Here is a 22,172-nt window from a genome sequence, read left to right on the forward strand (position 1 = left end):
ACTGTTTTACACTGTGTACACCAGCCCCAGATATGAAGGCTGGTATACGGTCACCACTACCCTGCCTGCCTGCCTGCCTGTATACTGCTACAATAGTCCTGACAAGGACTCTTTTGGTCACTAGCCTGTATTCAGACCTGGCTATACCCTGCCTGTATATAGCAACAATAGTCCTGAGAAGGACTCTGCTACTGTACGCTGACCTGGCTATACCCTGCCTGCCTGTATACAACTAGAATAGTCCTGAGAAGGACTTTTGGTCACACTGTTTGCAGCCCTGCAACTGAAAAAGCTATAAAGGGCCGCAAAGCTTTCCCTGAATCAGCGACACTCTCCCTACACTCACTGTCAGAATAGCTGTGAGCAGAGCACAGCGCGCCGGCCTATATAAAGGCTCGGTGACGCTGTGCAGGCCGGCCAATCACTGCAATTCCACAACTAACAGGGCTGTGGCATTGCAGTGGTCTGCCAGCCAATCCCTGCATGAGGGCTGGCTCTCAAAAGAGCGCCAACATGCAGAAATGAAGACCACGAGTAAAGCACGAGTATCGCGAGATTACTCGGTCCCCGCCGAGCAGCCCGAGTACAGTGATACTCGTGCGAGTACCGAGTAGTGACAAGCATGCTCGCTCATCACTATTATTAATTTGTCCTGTAATTAATAGGATTGCTCTGTATGGCTCCTGAGTCCCTTTTTGCTCTTCCGCTGAACTTCGTACTGTTCACATTAGGCTGAATGACAGACACGAGCGATGACACCTAAGTTACTAAAAATGTAGCCACAGGCATCCTTACAGCAGCGCCCCACAATGCATTGGCCTGGCCGTCACATACAGCTGGAGGGAAGGAAGGAGGGTGAACTCTTTAAAAAGTTTCACGGCTAGGAGGAAAAAGCTGTGTGACAGGTCCCTGCGGCAATAATTTTTAACATTTTGATTGCCTAGAAAAGCAAATATTAACCGTATGGAGCCCTTCGCCTTACTGAGATTAGGGTTATATCCCTTTTTTAAAAAATGTGTGTATAATATGTTAAGTCTCCATGGCAGTATGTCATGCCATCTTGCACAATGTAAAATCTTACACCTAAAATATAAATAAATAAAAATATATATATATATATATATATATATATAATATATATAATATATATATATAATTGTTTATATTGTGTATACTTTAGATATTATATACATTTTAAATTATTTACTGAATTTATATAAAGTATACAGTGTGACTGGGTATGCGACAGAGCAGTAATGGACGCCAGGCCGAGGAACACTCCAAAGGGCTTTATTGGAACCACACAGATAAAGCACCAAACATGAATATAAATCCTTAAAGTCTACAAGGAGTCCACAACAGGACAACAGATCCGGGGGCGCCTCCCAGTATTCCGATGCCAGGGACAATATGGCAATGGTCCTTTATATGTGTTCCTTGAGTCCAACAGGGTGAACAACAAAACACAATCCCACGTGGCCACTGATCTCCAGTCTGTAACAGTCCATACACAGGCACTAGGATCTAGCCTCAGCTATAGATCCTAGTCCTTCACCAGCCGAGATCCAACTAACTGACTAACATGGGTCTCGTTATTCTCCTGTCCTGGGATCAGCCCCTTAGGTGGACAGAAGGGTACACCTCCCCTGGACATCTGATACATGAAAGGATTCTAGATGCCCAGGCCTCTATTCTGTTTACCAAGCTGTGGATTGGAGGAGCCCCATGCTGAGAAGAACAAAAAATCTCCCACCAGAAGCAGTACATACAGGACAATAGCTACTGCTGGAGCCTGATTACAATATAGTACAGGCTGGGGGCATATGTTACAACCAAAGAACAAAGACAGCCAAGCAACCTACATGACCCTATATGGCATATAGTACATGAATTAAGGCCAGGGGATGGGGAGGGACACATCTTAGCATACAGTACATACACTTGACTAGCCATCAGGAGACACTGAATTTTATGGTGCTTACATCAAGATAAGAGGATTAGGTAGAGCAATAAAACTTACTGATCCTGAAAGGTCTCCCTCAGTCCCTTATAAAGATCACATTAGTATTGTACCACAAAATCACCTGACAGATTTCCTTTTCAATTCCTTTCAATGTGCATTCCTCCTTCTCTACAACTTGATTTTATCTGTAAACCTTTAAGACTCTCCTCTCCCTCCTTTCCAGATCTCTGTGAAACTCCCTCCTGCTATCTCTAAGGCCTCTGCCACACTTACGTGAAATTCACACACGTGCCGAGACACGTATTTCCCCTGCGTGTTGCGTGCAGGTAAGTACGTGTCTCCGGTACGTGCGGGCCACGTGTGTTCTACGTGTGCTATCCGCGATAGCACACGTAGAACCGGTAATTTACATACTCACCTGGTCCTCGCTGCTGTCCGTGGTGCTGATCCTCGATCTCCAGCCCTCCTGTCTCCCCGCTGCTGCTGCTGCCAGGCAGTGAAGTGAATATTAAATGAGAATAATGAGCGGCGGTCGGCAGCAAGAGGCAGCAGCGGCAGAGACAGGAGGGCTGGAGAAGGTGAGGTAATGGTTTTTTTTTTTTATTTTTTTTTTTTTTTTCACTGACACGTGTGTTTTCTCCGGCGCGTGTCACACTGGACCGCATCCTCACTACACCCGTGTGGTACGTGTGCGGTTGTGTGACTCCCGTGCTGCGGGAGAAAACACTGACATGTCAGCGCTTTGAAAAATGCACACACGTACAAACACACGGACACGCGTTCCATGTGGTTTTAAGTGTGTGTGCCTGCCACAATAGGGTAGCATTGCTTAACGTGTCTCCGTGCCGCCGGTACATGCAAAAAAATGACAAACGCGTGCCGGCGGCACGGATGTGTGTCGCAGGCCTAACACTGAGTGAATGGCTGGAGGGGAGATGAGGGAGAAGTCAAACATAAAGCAGAATTTTTTTTTTTTTTTTTTAAGTCCTTTTATCTATTCTGCAAAAAGTTCCTTTTTGTAAAGTTGCTTAACTTTTTTTTGTTTTTAGAGGGTAAATTAAAAATAAAACTAAATTATGGCTTGATGCTATGTGTAACTAGTTTCCCACCATGGGTCACCTTTTCCCTGATGGGTAGGGGTGGACACCATAATCTTTTTGTTTTTTTCCTTACTTTCGTAACCATTGTGCCCATGCAGGAAACTTGCATGTTTGAGGATAAGATAACATCTAATATATAGGTTCTTATTCCAGATTGATCTAGAAGGAAGTGAGATTAATAGATTTTATGTTAATTTTGAGCCGTAAACTAATCGTTTTTTCGTTTTTGTATAATTTAGACTTGGCTGGAGTTGGGCAATAAACAGAGGGCTACAGCAGCTACAGGGATGAATGACAAAAGCTCCAGATCCCATTCTGTTTTCACATTGTCCGTAACACAAACAGTGGTAAGACAACACGGACATATGTAGTGTATACAAGCGATCGTGAGGTAATGTGTTTAATTAGTATTTTTTGTTTTTTCTAGAGGGAAATTTTAGAAGGTGAGGTTCACGACCACACAAGGACCAGCAGAGTAAACCTGGTGGACTTGGCCGGAAGTGAGCGCTGCAATTCTGCACAAACCAGTGGGATTAGGTTAAAGGTAGGTGTGAGTTTTCAAATATTTAAATTTTAATGGGAAGCAAAAGCCAGAAAATAATCTATAATATTATTTTTATTTATTTATTTTTTTTTTTTTAAAAATCTGATTTTTGCTTCAAATTTTGTTATATTTTATGTGGGATACTGTCAGCAACAAATAAAATAAAATTAAAAAAGCCCCGACATGTGCAAAACCCCAGGGACTATAATATTATGAGAAAATCTAACATAAGAGGCCCTATCCGAGGTATGACTTGCTGATAAATGATATACCGGCTCCCTGATTTTGCTGCGGGCTTCCAAAGCTGAACCCACATCTTTAGCCATACAATGATGGCTGTTATATTCGACCATCATCCTAACAGAATCAGGTGGAGCATTATTCTGCCCACTGTTAACCTGGTAAATCCTGCTGTCAATCTTAACCTGCGCCAGCAGGGGGCGGCATGTCGTTCCACACATCAATCGATGTGCCTGTGATGAGATTGCGGGGTGCCGATTTTTTTTTGCCATGACATTCGTCTCTGCTGGGAAGTAAAAAAACAAAAAAACTCCCCCTGTTTTTGATAACCAGACAAGATAAAGCAGATACCTGCAAGCTGGTATTATAATGATATAGTAAAATGAACCCCAGCACTCGAATGAAGACAAAGAAGGAATATGCGTGAGTGATTTTATTGACTGACACACTGCAGAAGGAACCTAACCAGAGCAACAGCACCAACGTTTCGGCATAGAGCCTTTCTCAAGGTTGTTGCATCACTGGTCAGAATAGGGAAATGCGGGTCTCGAGGGACAACCGGAGATGGACAAATAGAGGTAAGGTTCCACACGTATTGCAGAGTGTGCTCGTAGGTGAAGGGGTGACAGGATCACAATGTGAGGTGAATGGACGCCTGCAGTGGAGATCCGGAGCTGGCACAGTGGCAGGGAGAATGGCTGCATTTCCCTATTCTGACCAGTGATGCAACAACCTTGAGAAAGGCTCTATGCCGAAACGTTGGTGCTGTTGCTCTGGTTAGGTTCCTTCTGCAGTGTGTCAGTCAATAAAATCACTCACGCATATTCCTTCTTTGTCTTCATTCGAGTGCTGGGGTTCATTTTACTATACTATATGATTCTTTATCCCCATAGCACCTATATTGTGAGTGGTAGAGCCTTTAATCTCCAAGTATCGGTATTATAATGATGGCTGAGAAGTGAAGTGTGAACCCAGCACCACAATCCAGTATATTAATATATCAAAAATTTATTTTTATAGAGATATTAAAAAATCCAACGGATCCTAAACTTCAGAGAACGGTTGGTAGGCTCAAGTTTATTGGGGACTTCCCAGCCTAATAATAGCAGCCCGCAGCTGCCCCACAAGTGGCACATCCATTAGATTTGCCATTTCTGGCGCTTTGCCTGGCTCTTCCCAATTGCACTGGTGTGGTGGTAATCGGGATAATGGGTTAATGGGGTTGATTTCAGCTGTGTAGTGTCAGCTGGCATCAAACTCTGGTGATGGTGATGGAGGTGTTTATCTACCTGGAAGCGTAAAGTAAAAAAGGCACACAGGATAAATTAGTTTGATTAAAGAGTCCCCCACATTTTCCCTCTTTTTCACTAATTTATTAGCAAAAAAATATTTCAATTAAGCTCGGATGTAATCCAGGATTTCACCTCCAGCAACTGAGTAGCATTAAAGTGCAACTATTTAAATTCTGGTCACGACACAGCTCATCAGAGCCGCTGGCTCAAAGCTGTGTTGAGCAAGACTCTGCATCTTTGATGAGGAGTTATATAGCTGTACTTTTACTGCTACTTGGTTGCTAGAGGTGAAGTCCTGGATTGTAGCTTACATCGGAGCTTTCGGTGAAACATATATATGTATTTTTAATTGGTGAAAAAGGGAAAGTGTGAGGTAGTCTTTATTCAAACGTGTGTGTGTGTGTGTGTGTGTGTCTGTTTGCTTTACACTTACTGGGTTAGTAATGGGGGTGTCCCATAAATGCTTTTCCCTTTCTAACTGTTGGGTTTAATGCCAGATGACACTACACAGCTGACCTCAAACCCTACTACCATTACACCAATTGCCACTGCACCAGGTAAATTGGGAAGAGTCAGGGTGCAGCTTCAGAATTAATGTAACTAATGGATATGCCAGTTCTAAGGTGCTGTGGGCTCCTGTTTTAGGCTGGGAAGTGCCCAATCACCATGAGCCTTCTCTGCCTGATATTAGTTGTCTACTTTCCCTAGACTGGTTGTCAAAAATGTGGCAGGGACCCCTCACCATTTTTTAAAATTTATTTATTTAATTTAACCAGCCTAATCACACCCTGGAGTACCATATGAAAGGCACTGAAGGGTGCAAGTGTACAACCCTGCCTATATGCCTGCTCTGACGTAAGGGGTCTCTCCTACATCAACTTGTGCTGAACTGCACTGTGCTCACGATGTCGCCCCCGGGTCTCGAATAAGACCCAATGATGCGATACGGCCGGCCAATCACAGTAATGCCAGTAGCCAAAATGGCTACAGTATTACCATGATTAACGGCAATCACTGCATGTTTAGTGGCTAAAAAACAGCTGCGAAACATGTGGGGCAGGGTCTCAAGCATAGCAAACATGGCAGAGTATTGAACCTTGCGGGCACCCCATTGTTCGATAGTGACGAGTATGCTTGCTCATCAATACTCACTATGTTGTTATCCTGTGATTTTCTTCATGGCAGATGCATATGTGCCGCCCCTGCAGTGATCTAGCCGCTCGGATCCAGGGGTCTGCTGTGGCTCAAGGGTCTCCGGGGCTTGCAGCCACTCAAATGTAACGGGGGTATTTACAAGGGATAAGAGTTCATGACGCCACCCATGGTTCGCGGTAAGGGGCATACCGCCGCTGCCAATGGAGTACCCGGGGGAGATGGAGTGGGGGCAGCCAGATGAGGTTTCCCTACACGGGTAGGTGAGACCTCGGGACTCTAGATGGTGGTGTTGGGAAGCAGGGGAGGACTATGTACTCACTCAGGCAGTGTTGGTGATGATGCGGCCACAAAGCCGACTCTGACAACAAGGTGAACAAAGTCTCTGGGTGCCGCTGCCCTCTTGGGGGAGCCCGTCCGGGTATCTGTCCCCTATAGTACTGCCAGGTGGTCCGGAGCCTGCCTCTGTGCACAAATTCGAAGTGTTCTGGTGGCCCGTTGGTATAAAGCTGTCCGGGCCACGCTCCCTACTGTTTGTACTGGAGCTGTGCTCTCAAGGGCTCATGCTTGGGATTTCTGTGGGCTGCTTGGGTTGGAAAGCCCTATCCCCCTCATTGCGCTAGTGCCCCTGATCTCTGAGCTTCTTGGGGACAGTCCATAATGTCACTATCCTCCACAGGTTAATTGCCGGGTTGCCTGAAGCTGCTACCCGACCTAAGGTCCAATAACCCGCCGTGCTTTTGGTCCCGGACCGGTTATTGGACTCGGATGCCTCCCGTCCTCAAAGACCGGGTCCAGCCACCCAGCCTCAATCCCCTGCGACCGGGTCTCTGACTCCTCCGGTCCCAGACCACCGTCTGCGACCCAACCTCTAACTCCAGGGAGCTCCAACTCCCAGCTCCTAACTCTTTGGGAGCTACTCCTTCACTGACTAAGCTTTGCTCTCCACTTCCTCTCACTGACTTCTCCCTCCCACCAGCCTGCCTGACCCCTAGGTGGGCGGCCCTATTCCAGCTCAGCAGCCCACTGGTGTGTCTGATAGTGTGTGGTTGGGATTTGGATGCTGATGGAGGCAGTACTATAGGTTGGAAACCCAGAACCATGGGCGTTGAGTCCTGCACTGAGAGAGTGTGCAGTACCCTGTGATGACCTGACTAGTCCAGGGGCGTCACACATAGAATGGAACTGACTTTGGAACTGCAATAAGCCAGACAGCCTTCAACCTAAATTTGATCACGCAAGTAACAAAAAAGCCCCTATAATCTCACTGCCGATCCTAGTGTAGAAAACCATTTTGCATTATTGGTCTAAAATTGTTAAATTCTGTGCCTGAAACGTCTCTTTGCATCTCTTCCATGTTGTGACAGTCTGTAAATTAGAATATAAGAATCTTGTTCTTGGGGACTTCAGAAAAATGTAATTAAAATTTTGGTAGGATGAACTTAACGCGTTTTATATAGACAGCTCTCGCCTGAGAACTTTATCCAGAGAGGCCGCTGGGGCAATTTGAGACTTTCATAGTTGTTCACTTAATAAATCAAGTTTTCCCTGTTGCCCAATTTTTTAATTTTCTCTCTAATTTCGTGAAAGTAAAACATCTGTTTTGTGTCAAAACAGATGTAAATTTACTTGTATGTTCATTTGCATATTGAAATTTTAATCTAGAAAGGTTGCGTATTAAAGGGATTTATGGGATATAGTATTTTTCCTCTTCAATAATAATCTTGGGTGATCCTATAACCATTTGTAATATATCCTTGCCCCTCCCACCCAAAAAAGAAAATAAAAAATACTAAAGACTCTTTGCACCATTGTGACTCTGGAAGCTTACCATTTCTTCATAGATCGTGTGACGTACATACAAAATGTGATCTATCCTATCATGTCAAGCAAAACACGTTAGAAAAAAGAAAGCCTGATGTGTGCCGGTAGAGCCTGTGTGCCCGCAGACGCTGGCCCGTGGGGTCTCGATGCCTGGGCGGTAACTTTCTACCCCTGTCGCTGGGCTGTTGTCTTCAGTCGGGTCTTAGGTGGGAAAGGGCCTAAAGTCCAGTCCTCAATCGGTGGATTCGACTTGGTCCAGTTTTTTCTGGGTCTCGTACTGGGTCTGAGTATCCCTCCTGGTGCTCCGGTTTCCAATCGATTCCCCGGTTCGGTACCGGCGGGCCACCACCCGGTCCCAGTCCCTTACAGTTCCACCGGCTGTAATCCCAGCTCCTGCAGGCAGCCACCACCGTCTGCCTCCTTGCCACGGTACCAGGGCTACGACCCCGGCACCGGTCAATGTTAACGCTGCAAGCCTGACACCTCAGGCCTACTGCACTTGAACTTGACTCTCCACTTCACTGTCCAAAACTACTGTGTGTGTCCTGTCTCAGGCTCTCCGGACTCCTAGGTGGGCGTGGCCAACCACCTGGCCCTGCCCCCTGGTGTGACCATTGAACACTGAGAAGTGACAAGGGTTTTTGTAGGTTGGCTGCTGTCACCTTAAGAGGGGGGAGGTATTTGTGTAAGGGCCTACCTGTGACTACCTGGCTAGTCCAGGGCGTCACACATGTGTAGCAACCAGGCGGCAGGGGGTTTTCGGGGATGGGGTCTCATACCTGAGTTACTAATCACTGGCCCGGTGTGGTGATCTGGGATGTCATGGTGGCCTGCCCGGCTTTGTGCCCCAAGGTGGACACAAATAAGGAGGGAGGATTATGTGGGTTGTAGTAGGATGATGGTCATGATGCCACTTGTGGTATGCGGCCAGAGATTAGCCGCCATGCTATCGCTGTCGTCCAGGGCGGATGGTAATAGCCGAAGATGGTATCGCGCCCCACAGGTGGAGTGGGCTCCGATAATAAGAATCCAGGTCGGTTGCTGCAGTTCCAGGTGTCTTTACTCTTTGTGCCGCTCGCCCGGGAAGTACTGGTCACCCACTGGGATGTGCCCATTCTGCCTCGGATAAGTTAGGAAAAGTCACCGGTATTTGAAAGAAGAAAGTCCTTCTTCAGAGTTGCCCTTCCTGCCGTGGGGAACCTGGGCTGAGCGCTCCACTCCAAACCACAGGTCCCATGAAGAGAAGAAAGTGATGGTGTCGTGTCCCGGGTCAACTGTCTAGCGATTGTGAGTTTGCTCCTATTTCTACCCAAAGTGGAATCCACCCCCCAGGAGGCTGTCCTAGTGATTGGAACAGTCCCAAGCTTCATGTTGGCCAACCCCCTGCCTATCCTAGTCCAGCTCCCCAGTGAGAAAGGTCCTAAGCTTTATAGAAGGTGTGAATGGGGAACACCAGTGATTAACCCCCTCCTTACCTGAGGCAAATACCACCGCTTAAATGAGCTGCAATACTCTGTGGCGACTGGAGCCTCAGGGGCACCACACATGCGCCGCTAATTAATAGACACTGCACATGTACTGGAAGACCGTACATGACCTCATGAACGTTATGTAGAGTGTATCATGTCACCGGTGAAAATTGTGCACTGAAAATGTATATGTTGATTGTCAGTCCTGAAAAAAAATGTTCTGGGTGGTAACACTGCGCCCAATACACACAATCAGGACACCAGTTTGAAGGGAGGTGCGGACGCCGGGCCATGAGGGCTCTGCAATCCTTCGCCAGAGAGCCAGTGCTTCCAGATCGCTTTGGATGGAGCGTATGACACTTGTAATACTCTTCAGGGCAGCGTCCACTACCCTGCAGTTAGTCGCCATTGTAGATGTAGCAGATTCACAAAGGATACTAGCAAAATAACTGTAAATGGTTTATTACTACTTCCACCTTCACGACAGACATGGCCACACTTATCCAGTTCTCCTTTTGCTGTTTCCGGGCTACTCCATCTGGCCTATTCTGCTGACTGGGACTTAGTCCTCCAGCTGCCAGGTCTATACATCTGCTTCTTCTATCTACTGCGACCTGTGGTCCTCTGACTGCTTCTAGCCACTTGACTTTATTAGGCCTGTTCTGAGCTTCTCTCGCTGTAGAATTCAGTTTAGTCCCTAGACTCTTCTGAGCCCGTCCCGAAGAGCCATAGGCTCCGGTACCTTTGGAGGATACCTGTAGGTTCCCCGACGGACCCAAGTTAATAGGTCATGTCTTTACTCCATGAACCCCACTGCAGAACTGGCTCTCTTCTTACACTGTAACTAGTAAGTGGTTCTTTGCTCAACACTAATTCCACGCCCCAGTGAGCTGAACCTGACATGACCTATCTACATAACATTCCTATGCTTTACATTACTTCCTATAAATGACCCCCTAAGCCTTTATCTCACATTACATCCTACCTCACTTTCTCCACTCTGCTGTATCTGACTAATACAAATGGTTATCACATTTTATAGCACATAACACATTACACTTAACATAACCTTACATTTTACATTTGTAGTGGGCTCAATCACCTCTACAAGTTTGTCCCCCCCCCCCCCTTTTTTTTTTTTATTTTTTTTTTTTATCGTACAAAAATTCTAGTGGATTTTAGACATTTGTTGAGAAAGATTTATGATGTAAATAGTTGTTTGTTTGTTTTTTTTTAATTTTTTTTATTCGCATTTCTACGTATATATGACATACCTAGAACTGAGAACATCTTTTATCTAGATCGCCCTCCTTTTCTAGAAGTTTACTAATTTAGGTATAGTGGTCTAATAATCCTCACTATTTATCGAAAATGGTGTATTTCACCTTTTTTGTGCTTTTTTGCTGACATTTCCCTTGTCTTTCAGGAAGGCGCCAGCATCAATAAGTCACTGCTTACTTTGGGCAAAGTGATATCTGCTCTTGCCGAGATGTCAGATGCCCACAAGAGAAGTTTTATCCCCTACAGAGAATCTCTCCTCACGTGGTAAGTCATCTGCAGCCTCAGCACATGTATTCGGCAGCTTAGCCTTCTGATTCTGGACAGAAGAGATGCATCTTGATCCCCCTCGGGTCATTTTCCCATATCAACAGCAATTGTGCTTCACAATTACAATGCAAAATCGGCAAGGGGGTGGTCTTCTAAAAAAAATTTTTCATATGCCAGTTAGAAAATAATAAGGTTATATAGAGTATTCATGGTTTGGAAAAGATTGTGTTTCTAAGGATGCTATTGACATAAATGTCTCACCAGACGTCTAACATCTGCAATAAATTTTTGCATGTCCTGGAAGAAAAACTCATCAAAACTGCATTGCATTTTTCTCCCGGGAGATGCAGATTTTCTTCAATCAAATACTCAATGTGTGCACATAGCCTAAGCTGGTAATCCGGCATTGAGCTCACCTCAGGTGACGTCAGAGTTCACCTGAGTTCACAGGTGGGTGACCTTAGGCTGTGCCAAAACTAATTTGAGTGACACCACTGCTGATCATGGTGATTCTCTGCCTGCAGTTACGTGTGGAAGTGTTCCATAATCTCACTGTAATTGCAGATATAGCAGAGCTTAATTGTTGTGAAACCTCGTGGATTACGCTGGATCTTCAGGGGTTTTTCTGTGGTTAATAAAGTGGTAAAAGTTTTTTTTATTTTTTTGTTCTAAATTTTTTTTGGTGTTTTTGTTTTTAACTTAGTTTTAGTAATGGAAGTGTTTTACACCCTCCCCATCACTAATCTAAGGCTTAGTGGCAGCTATGATCGCTTAGGGCAATCAGGAAGAGCTGGGATTGTCGCGTCTAATAGATGCAGGCTGCTATTTTTAGGCTATATTAACCAAAAAGAAGGACCAAAGATCCATATCTGTTTACACTTTGAGCAATGCAGATTCCACCATATTACTCATATATGAAACCAAAAGGGGTGTTTCTGCACATAAGAATTCCATCCAATATCCATCATGGTTTAGAAAAAATATCAAATTTTATTTAGTCATAATTGAAGTACAACATTATATTATTATTTTATTATTCGCTGGTATACACAGAATTTAAAAAGACCCTACCCCATAAAAACAACCAAAGAAAAACTGGTGCGTTGTGGAACAAGACATAATATCAAAAAATTCATGTATCATACATATATAGATTCCTGGGTATGAGTAGGCAAGGGCACATCCAATGATTGCCCACAACTATATTAAGGTGCCAGTAAAGCTCAATGTGTTTTTAAACCTTAAACCTGCAGTTTACATTCCATATTGTGGCCAAATCTATGATTCATAACTATATGGATGGAATAAGGCTATTTTTCAGTTGGCAGAGTTGATATATACATCATTTATAGGGGACACAATCTTCAAAGACAATATATATGTATATAGTACAATCCAATTAACAAGGGCACAAGACTGCGTTATTACATAGGGTATATCCCAACATTTAAAGATGTTTTATATTTTGTCAACCTGATATTTGCCTTATGTCATAAATGGATTATCCCCATCAAGGTTGAAATAATTCAGAGGGCCAAGGTTGATGTCCCCAACAGGTGAACCACAACGCCCAGCACCTCAATATAAACACTGGTACGTTATGGAATAACCATGATGGCAGTGCTTCCCATATCACATATATAATTATGAGTTGCTAGATGTATTTGTAAATAGGTGAGGACACCTCCAGAGATTTCCCACAAGATCTTATATCAGAGGCAAAAACACCTCCGTTAAGGTTTAGTACAAATCAAGGAGCCATAGTCTGTATACCCAGGTGACGAACCACAACGCCCAGCACCTCGACGCGCGTTTCGCCTCTCGCTTCGTCAGGAGGTGCTGGGGTAGCCGTGGAGTCACTCTTATATAGTGAAAGCCCACCTGGTGTCTTAGTACGGCGCGCGCCGCACAGCGGAGGTTGCATCGCCCACTTCCGCCGGCGTCCCGGAAGGCGCTCTGCGCATGCGCAAAGAACAACCCACAATTGGGCGCCGGCAGAGGGGGCGAGGCAGACTCCGATGTGCAGAGCGCGCTCTGACATCAGTGTGGCCGAGTGGCCATATTAGATGGGGGCAAAAGTACTGGCAACATTCAAACCAAATCCACATGCATGTTGTGGCTTTCAGGGCGGTGATTTTAGTTAACAATTGTATATAACATACAGCCTAAGCGCATATGAGAAGGAAAACCTTGGAAACCATGACGAATTCAATAAGAATTATCCGGGAAGCATAATTAAGCATGTTTATGAACATCTGACCTCTGGTGGACAGACCCCTGTACAACATCAAAATATACCCAATGGTAAGTAAAAAAGGGGGTATGATACACAAATACCAGAACTCATATATTAGCAGATATTCACCCACCACATTAACATATATAGCAACATTCGCAATATAAATGAAATGGGATAATGATTTTTGCTTCCAGATGTGCAATCCCTCAAGATATAATTCTCATAATCCAAGGGAGCCTTCTCATGCAGTTGTCACTTCATTCCGTCCCTATGCAACATACATGTGGAACATTCTACATAAAAAGAAAACAAAAAGGTACAAAAAAACACATAATTAGAGTGACCAAAAAGTTATTAAAAAGTAAGATACAAGGCGGCAGGCAATCCGGTAACAGAATCAATAGTCAGTGCCAAATCAAAAATACATATTATATGTATATATTTGATCATAACAAGGGGGCCAGCAAGATGAGGACAAAGGTCAGCAAAACAGAGGATGAGGGCAGGGGGACCACATGGCGGAGAGGGAGCCAACGGAGGCAAAGTCTTATAAAAAAGGTTTAAAGGAGATAGAATCATTTAACCCCCTCGGTTTCTCCGTCTCCAAAACCGTGATCCACCTGACCTCCCTCTGTGCCAGGATTCTCTTAGGATCACCCCCCCTGGGACTCAGATATATTCTATCAATCCCCCGGAACTTAAGAAGCCGCCAATTGCAATTATGACTCTCCCTAAAATGCTTCGGGATGTTCTTCAATAGCTCAAGTTCCTCAGGTTTCACCACCCCAGCAGCCCTCTTTATGTCCCTAATGTGCTCCAAGATCCTTACTCTAAACTCGCGAGAGGTAAGCCCCACGTAAATGAGTCCGCAGGGACATTTTGCCCAGTACACCACATACGTCGTCCTACAGTTGATATTGTGGACGATTTTAAACTCTTTGTTGTTTGCAGAGTTATGGAAGGTAAAGGTCCTTTCCATTTGTGAGCAAGCCCCACAGTCTCCACAACTGAAGGAGCCCCATCTAGGACCCCCAGTCCTCTCCAAAAAATTTGAGGGTGGTGGTATGTAGTGACTCCTCACTATCATATCCCCCAATGTTTTGGATCTTCGAGGAGTGATTTGTGGTCTATCTGATAAGACAGATTTCAAGTCTTTATCAGACAATAAAATGGGCCAATACCTCTCTACAACTTCCTTCATTTTGCGCCACTGGGAGTGATAAGGTGTAATTAACCTCACTTGGTCATCCGCTTTCTTCTTTTTTGATGGAACCAAGAGGTCATCCCTAGGGGTCGCTCTGGCCCTATCATATCCCTGTTGGATTGCCCTATTAGTATAATGCCTGTTCCTAAAGCGTTTTTTCAAATCCAGGGCTTGCCCCTCAAACAGGTCAACATTTGAGCATATGCGTCGAGCCCTAAGGAACTGACCTGTTGGAATTGAGTTGATGACTTGTGGCGGATGGGATGACTTGGCACTCAGGAGAGAGTTCACAGCTGTGCTCTTTCTGTAGATGTCCGTTCTTATTAAACCGCCCTCGTCCTTCACAACCCTTACGTCCAAAAACTCAATAGAATCCATGCTGGAATGGTAAGTCAAATTTATATTGAAAACATTATCATTCAATGCCAGCATGAATGAATCAAGCTTTTCCCGCTCACCCTGCCAGATAGCAAAGACATCGTCTATAAACCTCACCCACATCAGTACTGAGCCACAGTCCTCCTCAGGGAATTGTATCAGGCGTTCCCAATACCCCAGGAAGAGGCACGCATACGAGGGCGCACAAGACGCCCCCATAGCGGTGCCCCTCTCCTGGAGATAGTAGCGCCCCCTGAAGAGGAAGTAGTTGTGGGTGAGGATAAATCTAAGCAGGGTGAGGAGGAGATCAATCAACGACCTGTCAAGGGATGTGGTACATAGAAAAAATTCTACTGCCCTTAACCCATCTCTATGAGAGATGGACGTATAAAGAGACTCCACGTCTGCAGTGAACATTATAGTATCACTGTCCAGATGTAACTCCTGCAGACGGACTAAAAAGTCAGTGGAGTCTCTTATATACGAAGGCAGATCCATCATTAAGGGCTTCAAGTAATAATCCAGAAAGACACATATGGGTTCACATAGACCATTGATGCCCGAAACGATGGGTCTACCGGGCGGATTTTCAATGTCCTTGTGGACCACAAGGACATTGAAAATCCGCCTGGTAGACCCATCGTTTCGGGCATCAATGGTCTATGTGAACCCATATGTGTCTTTCTGGATTATTACTTGAAGCCCTTAATGATGGATCTGCCTTCGTATATAAGAGACTCCACTGACTTTTTAGTCCGTCTGCAGGAGTTACATCTGGACAGTGATACTATAATGTTCACTGCAGACGTGGAGTCTCTTTATACGTCCATCTCTCATAGAGATGGGTTAAGGGCAGTAGAATTTTTTCTATGTACCACATCCCTTGACAGGTCGTTGATTGATCTCCTCCTCACCCTGCTTAGATTTATCCTCACCCACAACTACTTCCTCTTCAGGGGGCGCTACTATCTCCAGGAGAGGGGCACCGCTATGGGGGCGTCTTGTGCGCCCTCGTATGCGTGCCTCTTCCTGGGGTATTGGGAACGCCTGATACAATTCCCTGAGGAGGACTGTGGCTCAGTACTGATGTGGGTGAGGTTTATAGACGATGTCTTTGCTATCTGGCAGGGTGAGCGGGAAAAGCTTGATTCATTCATGCTGGCATTGAATGATAATGTTTTCAATATAAATTTGACTTACCATTCCAGCATGGATTCTATTGAGTTTTTGGACGTAAGGGTTGTGAAGGACGAGGGCGGTTTAATAAGAACGGACATCTACAGAAAGAGCACAGCTGTGAACTCTCTCCTGAGTGCCAAGTCATCCCATCCGCCACAAGTCATCAACTCAATTCCAACAGGTCAGTTCCTTAGGGCTCGACGCATATGCTCAAATGTTGACCTGTTTGAGGGGCAAGCCCTGGATTTGAAAAAACGCTTTAGGAACAGGCATTATACTAATAGGGCAATCCAACAGGGATATGATAGGGCCAGAGCGACCCCTAGGGATGACCTCTTGGTTCCATCAAAAAAGAAGAAAGCGGATGACCAAGTGAGGTTAATTACACCTTATCACTCCCAGTGGCGCAAAATGAAGGAAGTTGTAGAGAGGTATTGGCCCATTTTATTGTCTGATAAAGACTTGAAATCTGTCTTATCAGATAGACCACAAATCACTCCTCGAAGATCCAAAACATTGGGGGATATGATAGTGAGGAGTCACTACATACCACCACCCTCAAATTTTTTGGAGAGGACTGGGGGTCCTAGATGGGGCTCCTTCAGTTGTGGAGACTGTGGGGCTTGCTCACAAATGGAAAGGACCTTTACCTTCCATAACTCTGCAAACAACAAAGAGTTTAAAATCGTCCACAATATCAACTGTAGGACGACGTATGTGGTGTACTGGGCAAAATGTCCCTGCGGACTCATTTACGTGGGGCTTACCTCTCGCGAGTTTAGAGTAAGGATCTTGGAGCACATTAGGGACATAAAGAGGGCTGCTGGGGTGGTGAAACCTGAGGAACTTGAGCTATTGAAGAACATCCCGAAGCATTTTAGGGAGAGTCATAATTGCAATTGGCGGCTTCTTAAGTTCCGGGGGATTGATAGAATATATCTGAGTCCCAGGGGGGGTGATCCTAAGAGAATCCTGGCACAGAGGGAGGTCAGGTGGATCACGGTTTTGGAGACGGAGAAACCGAGGGGGTTAAATGATTCTATCTCCTTTAAACCTTTTTTATAAGACTTTGCCTCCGTTGGCTCCCTCTCCGCCATGTGGTCCCCCTGCCCTCATCCTCTGTTTTGCTGACCTTTGTCCTCATCTTGCTGGCCCCCTTGTTATGATCAAATATATACATATAATATGTATTTTTGATTTGGCACTGACTATTGATTCTGTTACCGGATTGCCTGCCGCCTTGTATCTTACTTTTTAATAACTTTTTGGTCACTCTAATTATGTGTTTTTTTTGTACCTTTTTGTTTTCTTTTTATGTAGAATGTTCCACATGTATGTTGCATAGGGACGGAATGAAGTGACAACTGCATGAGAAGGCTCCCTTGGATTATGAGAATTATATCTTGAGGGATTGCACATCTGGAAGCAAAAATCATTATCCCATTTCATTTATATTGCGAATGTTGCTATATATGTTAATGTGGTGGGTGAATATCTGCTAATATATGAGTTCTGGTATTTGTGTATCATACCCCCTTTTTTACTTACCATTGGGTATATTTTGATGTTGTACAGGGGTCTGTCCACCAGAGGTCAGATGTTCATAAACATGCTTAATTATGCTTCCCGGATAATTCTTATTGAATTCGTCATGGTTTCCAAGGTTTTCCTTCTCATATGCGCTTAGGCTGTATGTTATATACAATTGTTAACTAAAATCACCGCCCTGAAAGCCACAACATGCATGTGGATTTGGTTTGAATGTTGCCAGTACTTTTGCCCCCATCTAATATGGCCACTCGGCCACACTGATGTCAGAGCGCGCTCTGCACATCGGAGTCTGCCTCGCCCCCTCTGCCGGCGCCCAATTGTGGGTTGTTCTTTGCGCATGCGCAGAGCGCCTTCCGGGACGCCGGCGGAAGTGGGCGATGCGACCTCCGCTGTGCGGCGCGCGCCGTACTAAGACACCAGGTGGGCTTTCACTATATAAGAGTGACTCCACGGCTACCCCAGCACCTCCTGACGAAGCGAGAGGCGAAACGCGCGTCGAGGTGCTGGGCGTTGTGGTTCGTCACCTGGGTATACAGACTATGGCTCCTTGATTTGTACTAAACCTTAACGGAGGTGTTTTTGCCTCTGATATAAGATCTTGTGGGAAATCTCTGGAGGTGTCCTCACCTATTTACAAATACATCTAGCAACTCATAATTATATATGTGATATGGGAAGCACTGCCATCATGGTTATTCCATAACGTACCAGTGTTTATATTGAGGTGCTGGGCGTTGTGGTTCACCTGTTGGGGACATCAACCTTGGCCCTCTGAATTATTTCAACCTTGATGGGGATAATCCATTTATGACATAAGGCAAATATCAGGTTGACAAAATATAAAACATCTTTAAATGTTGGGATATACCCTATGTAATAACGCAGTCTTGTGCCCTTGTTAATTGGATTGTACTATATACATATATATTGTCTTTGAAGATTGTGTCCCCTATAAATGATGTATATATCAACTCTGCCAACTGAAAAATAGCCTTATTCCATCCATATAGTTATGAATCATAGATTTGGCCACAATATGGAATGTAAACTGCAGGTTTAAGGTTTAAAAACACATTGAGCTTTACTGGCACCTTAATATAGTTGTGGGCAATCATTGGATGTGCCCTTGCCTACTCATACCCAGGAATCTATATATGTATGATACATGAATTTTTTGATATTATGTCTTGTTCCACAACGCACCAGTTTTTCTTTGGTTGTTTTTATGGGGTAGGGTCTTTTTAAATTCTGTGTATACCAGCGAATAATAAAATAATAATATAATGTTGTACTTCAATTATGACTAAAATTTGATATTTTTTCTAAACCATGATGGATATTGGATGGAATTCTTATGTGCAGAAACACCCCTTTTGGTTTCTGCTATTTTTAGGCTGGTGGGGGCCCAATAAGCATGGGTCTCCCCAGAATGAGAATAACGGCCCCAGCTGTCAGGCTTTATCTTCGGTGGGTATCAAAATTGGGGGGAACTGCACATCACTTTTTTCAAATTAGTATTTAAATAATAAAAAAAGCCACATGCAGTTCCTTTTTTTTGATACACAAAGATAAGCGCCCAGCTGGGGGTTGCAGTCTGTAGCCGTATGATTTATCTGTGCTGGGTATCGAAATATTTGGCGTCGGGTCCCCCCATGTTATACTATATTTTTAGATCACAATTAAATGCGCATATTGTCTGTGGTTGGAAGCAGTCAACTGACACTCTGTCAGTCAGGGTGGGGGCACATGTGATAGTGTGGCGCCCTGGACAAGCCAGGTCGTCACAGAACACCACCAACACACCCCACACTCCCGGTCAGGCACACCGAAGTCAGACAAAAACCCTTGTTGCCTCCCTCCAGGGGCTTATGTCCACACCAGGGGGTGGGCCAGGCGGTTGGTCCCGCCCACCGAGGAGTTCACAGTCCTGGAGACTGGAAAAGAGAGGGAGATAGTTTGGAAGTGAAAGTGAGAGGAGGGAAGTAGCAGTTGAGTAGCCTGAAAGTGGTCCGGGTGTGTGGCCAGGACGGATCAGCAAGGTTGGCAGATGGTGGTGACCGTCTGCAGGAGAGGCTTATTGGAGCTAGCCGTAAGGACCGTGGACGAGCGGTGGCCCGGCGGTACCGGACCGGTACGCAAAGAGAAGCCAGCAGGGGCTTACGGACCCCGGCAAGGCTAGGAGTCGCTGTGAATTTGTCAAATCCGTTAGCAAAGGGAACCTCCTGGGTTTCCCAGCAGCCAAGTCCCGACAGAAGGCAACCGTCCAACCGAGAGAGGGAAACACAGTCACCACCAAGGCTAAAGTTCCCAGGGCCAGAGCCTGCGGGCAAAAAGGGCTCCTTCAGCAACCTTCAAGCTGGGGAGCGGGTTACCGGTGGGAACCCATTGGGACCATTTACAGTACACAGGTGCAGGGAAAGGCAGTCACCATCAACCTGCCGGGAGGAGAAACACCGCAGCCATCTGTGGGACCCGTCCATCCAGCCGTTTGTTTTACCGGAGACTCTGTGTACATCATTGGCTGAGGTGAGTACCACCGTGCCGTGCGGCACAGCGCTGCCCCAGTGACCCTGCACCTTACTAGGCCCCGTAACCCGCCTGCCATCCATCCCTACCCCATCACCGGGTCCCGGGACAAACAACCCCCTACCCACGGAGGGGAGAACTAACATTCAGGCTGCTCCCTGTCATCGTTCCCGGGATCCCCGTCCAGAGCAGCGGAGGTGTCACCAATCTCACCACAACAGTGGGTGGCGTCACGGACAATATCCAACCCCTACAATCAATTCCCCCTTTTCACTCACGAGCGAGGAACGCCGCTCGAGTGCCTGGGATCCGGACCACCGCTCGAGCCACCACTGAGCAGCAGCCAGACCCGAGCAGTGGGAGAGCGCAGCGTCCCCTCCTCCACCCGCGACAATAGCAACCAATCGCAGATGCCAGTGGGTGGTGAAAGTGGTGCATATGTCGCGGGCGGAGGAGGGGACGCTGCGCTCTCCCACTGCTCGGGTCCGGCTGCCGCTGCTGCTGCGGCCTCTGCTGCTCGGTGGCTCGAGCGATGGGCCGGATCCCGGGGACTAGAGCGGCGCTCCTCGCCCGTGAGTGGATAGGGGATTGGTTTTGGGGATTTATTGTCCGTGACGCCACCCACGGTTGTGGTGATTTTTGGTAACACCACCGCTTCTCTGTATGGGGATCCCGGGAGCGGTGACAGGGAGCAGCAGAGTTGTTAGTTCTCCCCTCCGTGGGTAGGGGTTGGTTGTCCCGGGGCCCAGTGATGGGGTGGAGGATGAGGGATGGCAGGCCAGGTGCGGGGCCTGGTGAGGTGCAGGGTCATGGGAGGGGCAGCGCTGTGCCTCACGGCACGGTGGTACTCACTCAGCCTGAGACGGTGACACAGTTCTCGGTAAAACACACGGCTGGAAAGACTGTTCCCACGGACGGCTGCTATTGCTTTTCCCTGGTAGTTAACGGTGACTGTCTCTTTCCCTGCACCTTGTGTAATGTTGGTAGCGATGGGTTCCCACCGGTAACCCGCTCCCCGACTTGGATATGGGCCGGAGGAGCCCCTCTTTGCCCGCAGGCGCTGGCCCTGAGAAACTGGTGCCGTGGCGGTGTGTCTCTCTCATACGGTTGGACTGTTGCCTTCAATCGGGACTTAGTTGTTTGGGAACCCGGAGGTCCCCTTCACTGACGGATTTGGCAAATTTACGGCGACTCCTAGCCTTGCCGGGATCCGAAAGGCCCCTGCCAATGGTGCTGGCTTCTCCTTGTGTACCGGTCTGGTACCGCCGGGTCACCACCCGTCCACCACGGTCCTCATGGCACCTCAGATAGGCCACTCCTGCAGACGGTCACCGCAGTCTGCTAACCTTGCTGTCTGTCCGGGGCACACACCCGAACTCACCTCAGGCTCAGTTGCTGTCACTTTTCTCCTCACACTTGCTCCTCTACCACTCAAGCTCTGCCTGAGCTAAACTCTCTCTGACTGTGTTTTCCCTCCTCCAGGACTGTAAACTCCTTGGTGGGTGGAGACCAACCGCCTGGCTCCACCCCCTGGTGTGGACATCAGCCCCTGGGGAGGGCAACAAGGGTTTCTGGTCTAGCTTTGATGTGCCTAACCGGGGTGTAGGGTGTGGTGGTGTCATTACCTGTGACCCCTGGCTTTCCCAGGGCGTCACACATATATGTGAATGTAATTCTATGCTCCCATTGGTGCCGCAGTGAGGTGCCGATTGGTTGCCATTGCTAGCGGAGGTCTACTGAAGACCCCCTTGCCTGTAAATTACCTCCTTTGAGCACCACCTTCTCGCTGGTGTTCATAATTGGCCGTGAAATGTACTGTATGCAGCAGTACATAGTATTGCTGTGTATAGTACGAGCGATCAGATGAGCTCAGGTTAAGGTTCAGTGAGGGGACTAACAAATAGTGAAGAACCAAAAATGTTTTTAAAAATATGAAGAAAATTATAAAAGTTCAAATCACCCA

At 46.4% G+C, this 22,172-nt stretch overlaps 1 protein-coding gene across 1 annotated transcript in view; it reads left to right on the plus strand.

Annotated features, from left to right (window-relative positions):
* The window catches only part of LOC142251385 (kinesin-like protein KIF14), a 128,125-nt gene that overhangs the window by 36,431 nt on the left and 69,522 nt on the right, over positions 1–22,172 (plus strand). The window contains exons 8-10 of the mRNA XM_075324126.1: positions 3,303–3,410; positions 3,491–3,607; positions 11,011–11,129. Of these exons, the coding sequence (XP_075180241.1) occupies positions 3,303–3,410; positions 3,491–3,607; positions 11,011–11,129 (344 nt within the window). The remainder of the gene's footprint in view (positions 1–3,302; positions 3,411–3,490; positions 3,608–11,010; positions 11,130–22,172) is intronic.

Source organism: Anomaloglossus baeobatrachus, chromosome 9 (assembly GCF_048569485.1).
Source record: "Anomaloglossus baeobatrachus isolate aAnoBae1 chromosome 9, aAnoBae1.hap1, whole genome shotgun sequence".
In the NCBI taxonomy this organism is placed as follows: Eukaryota; Metazoa; Chordata; class Amphibia; order Anura; family Aromobatidae; genus Anomaloglossus; species Anomaloglossus baeobatrachus.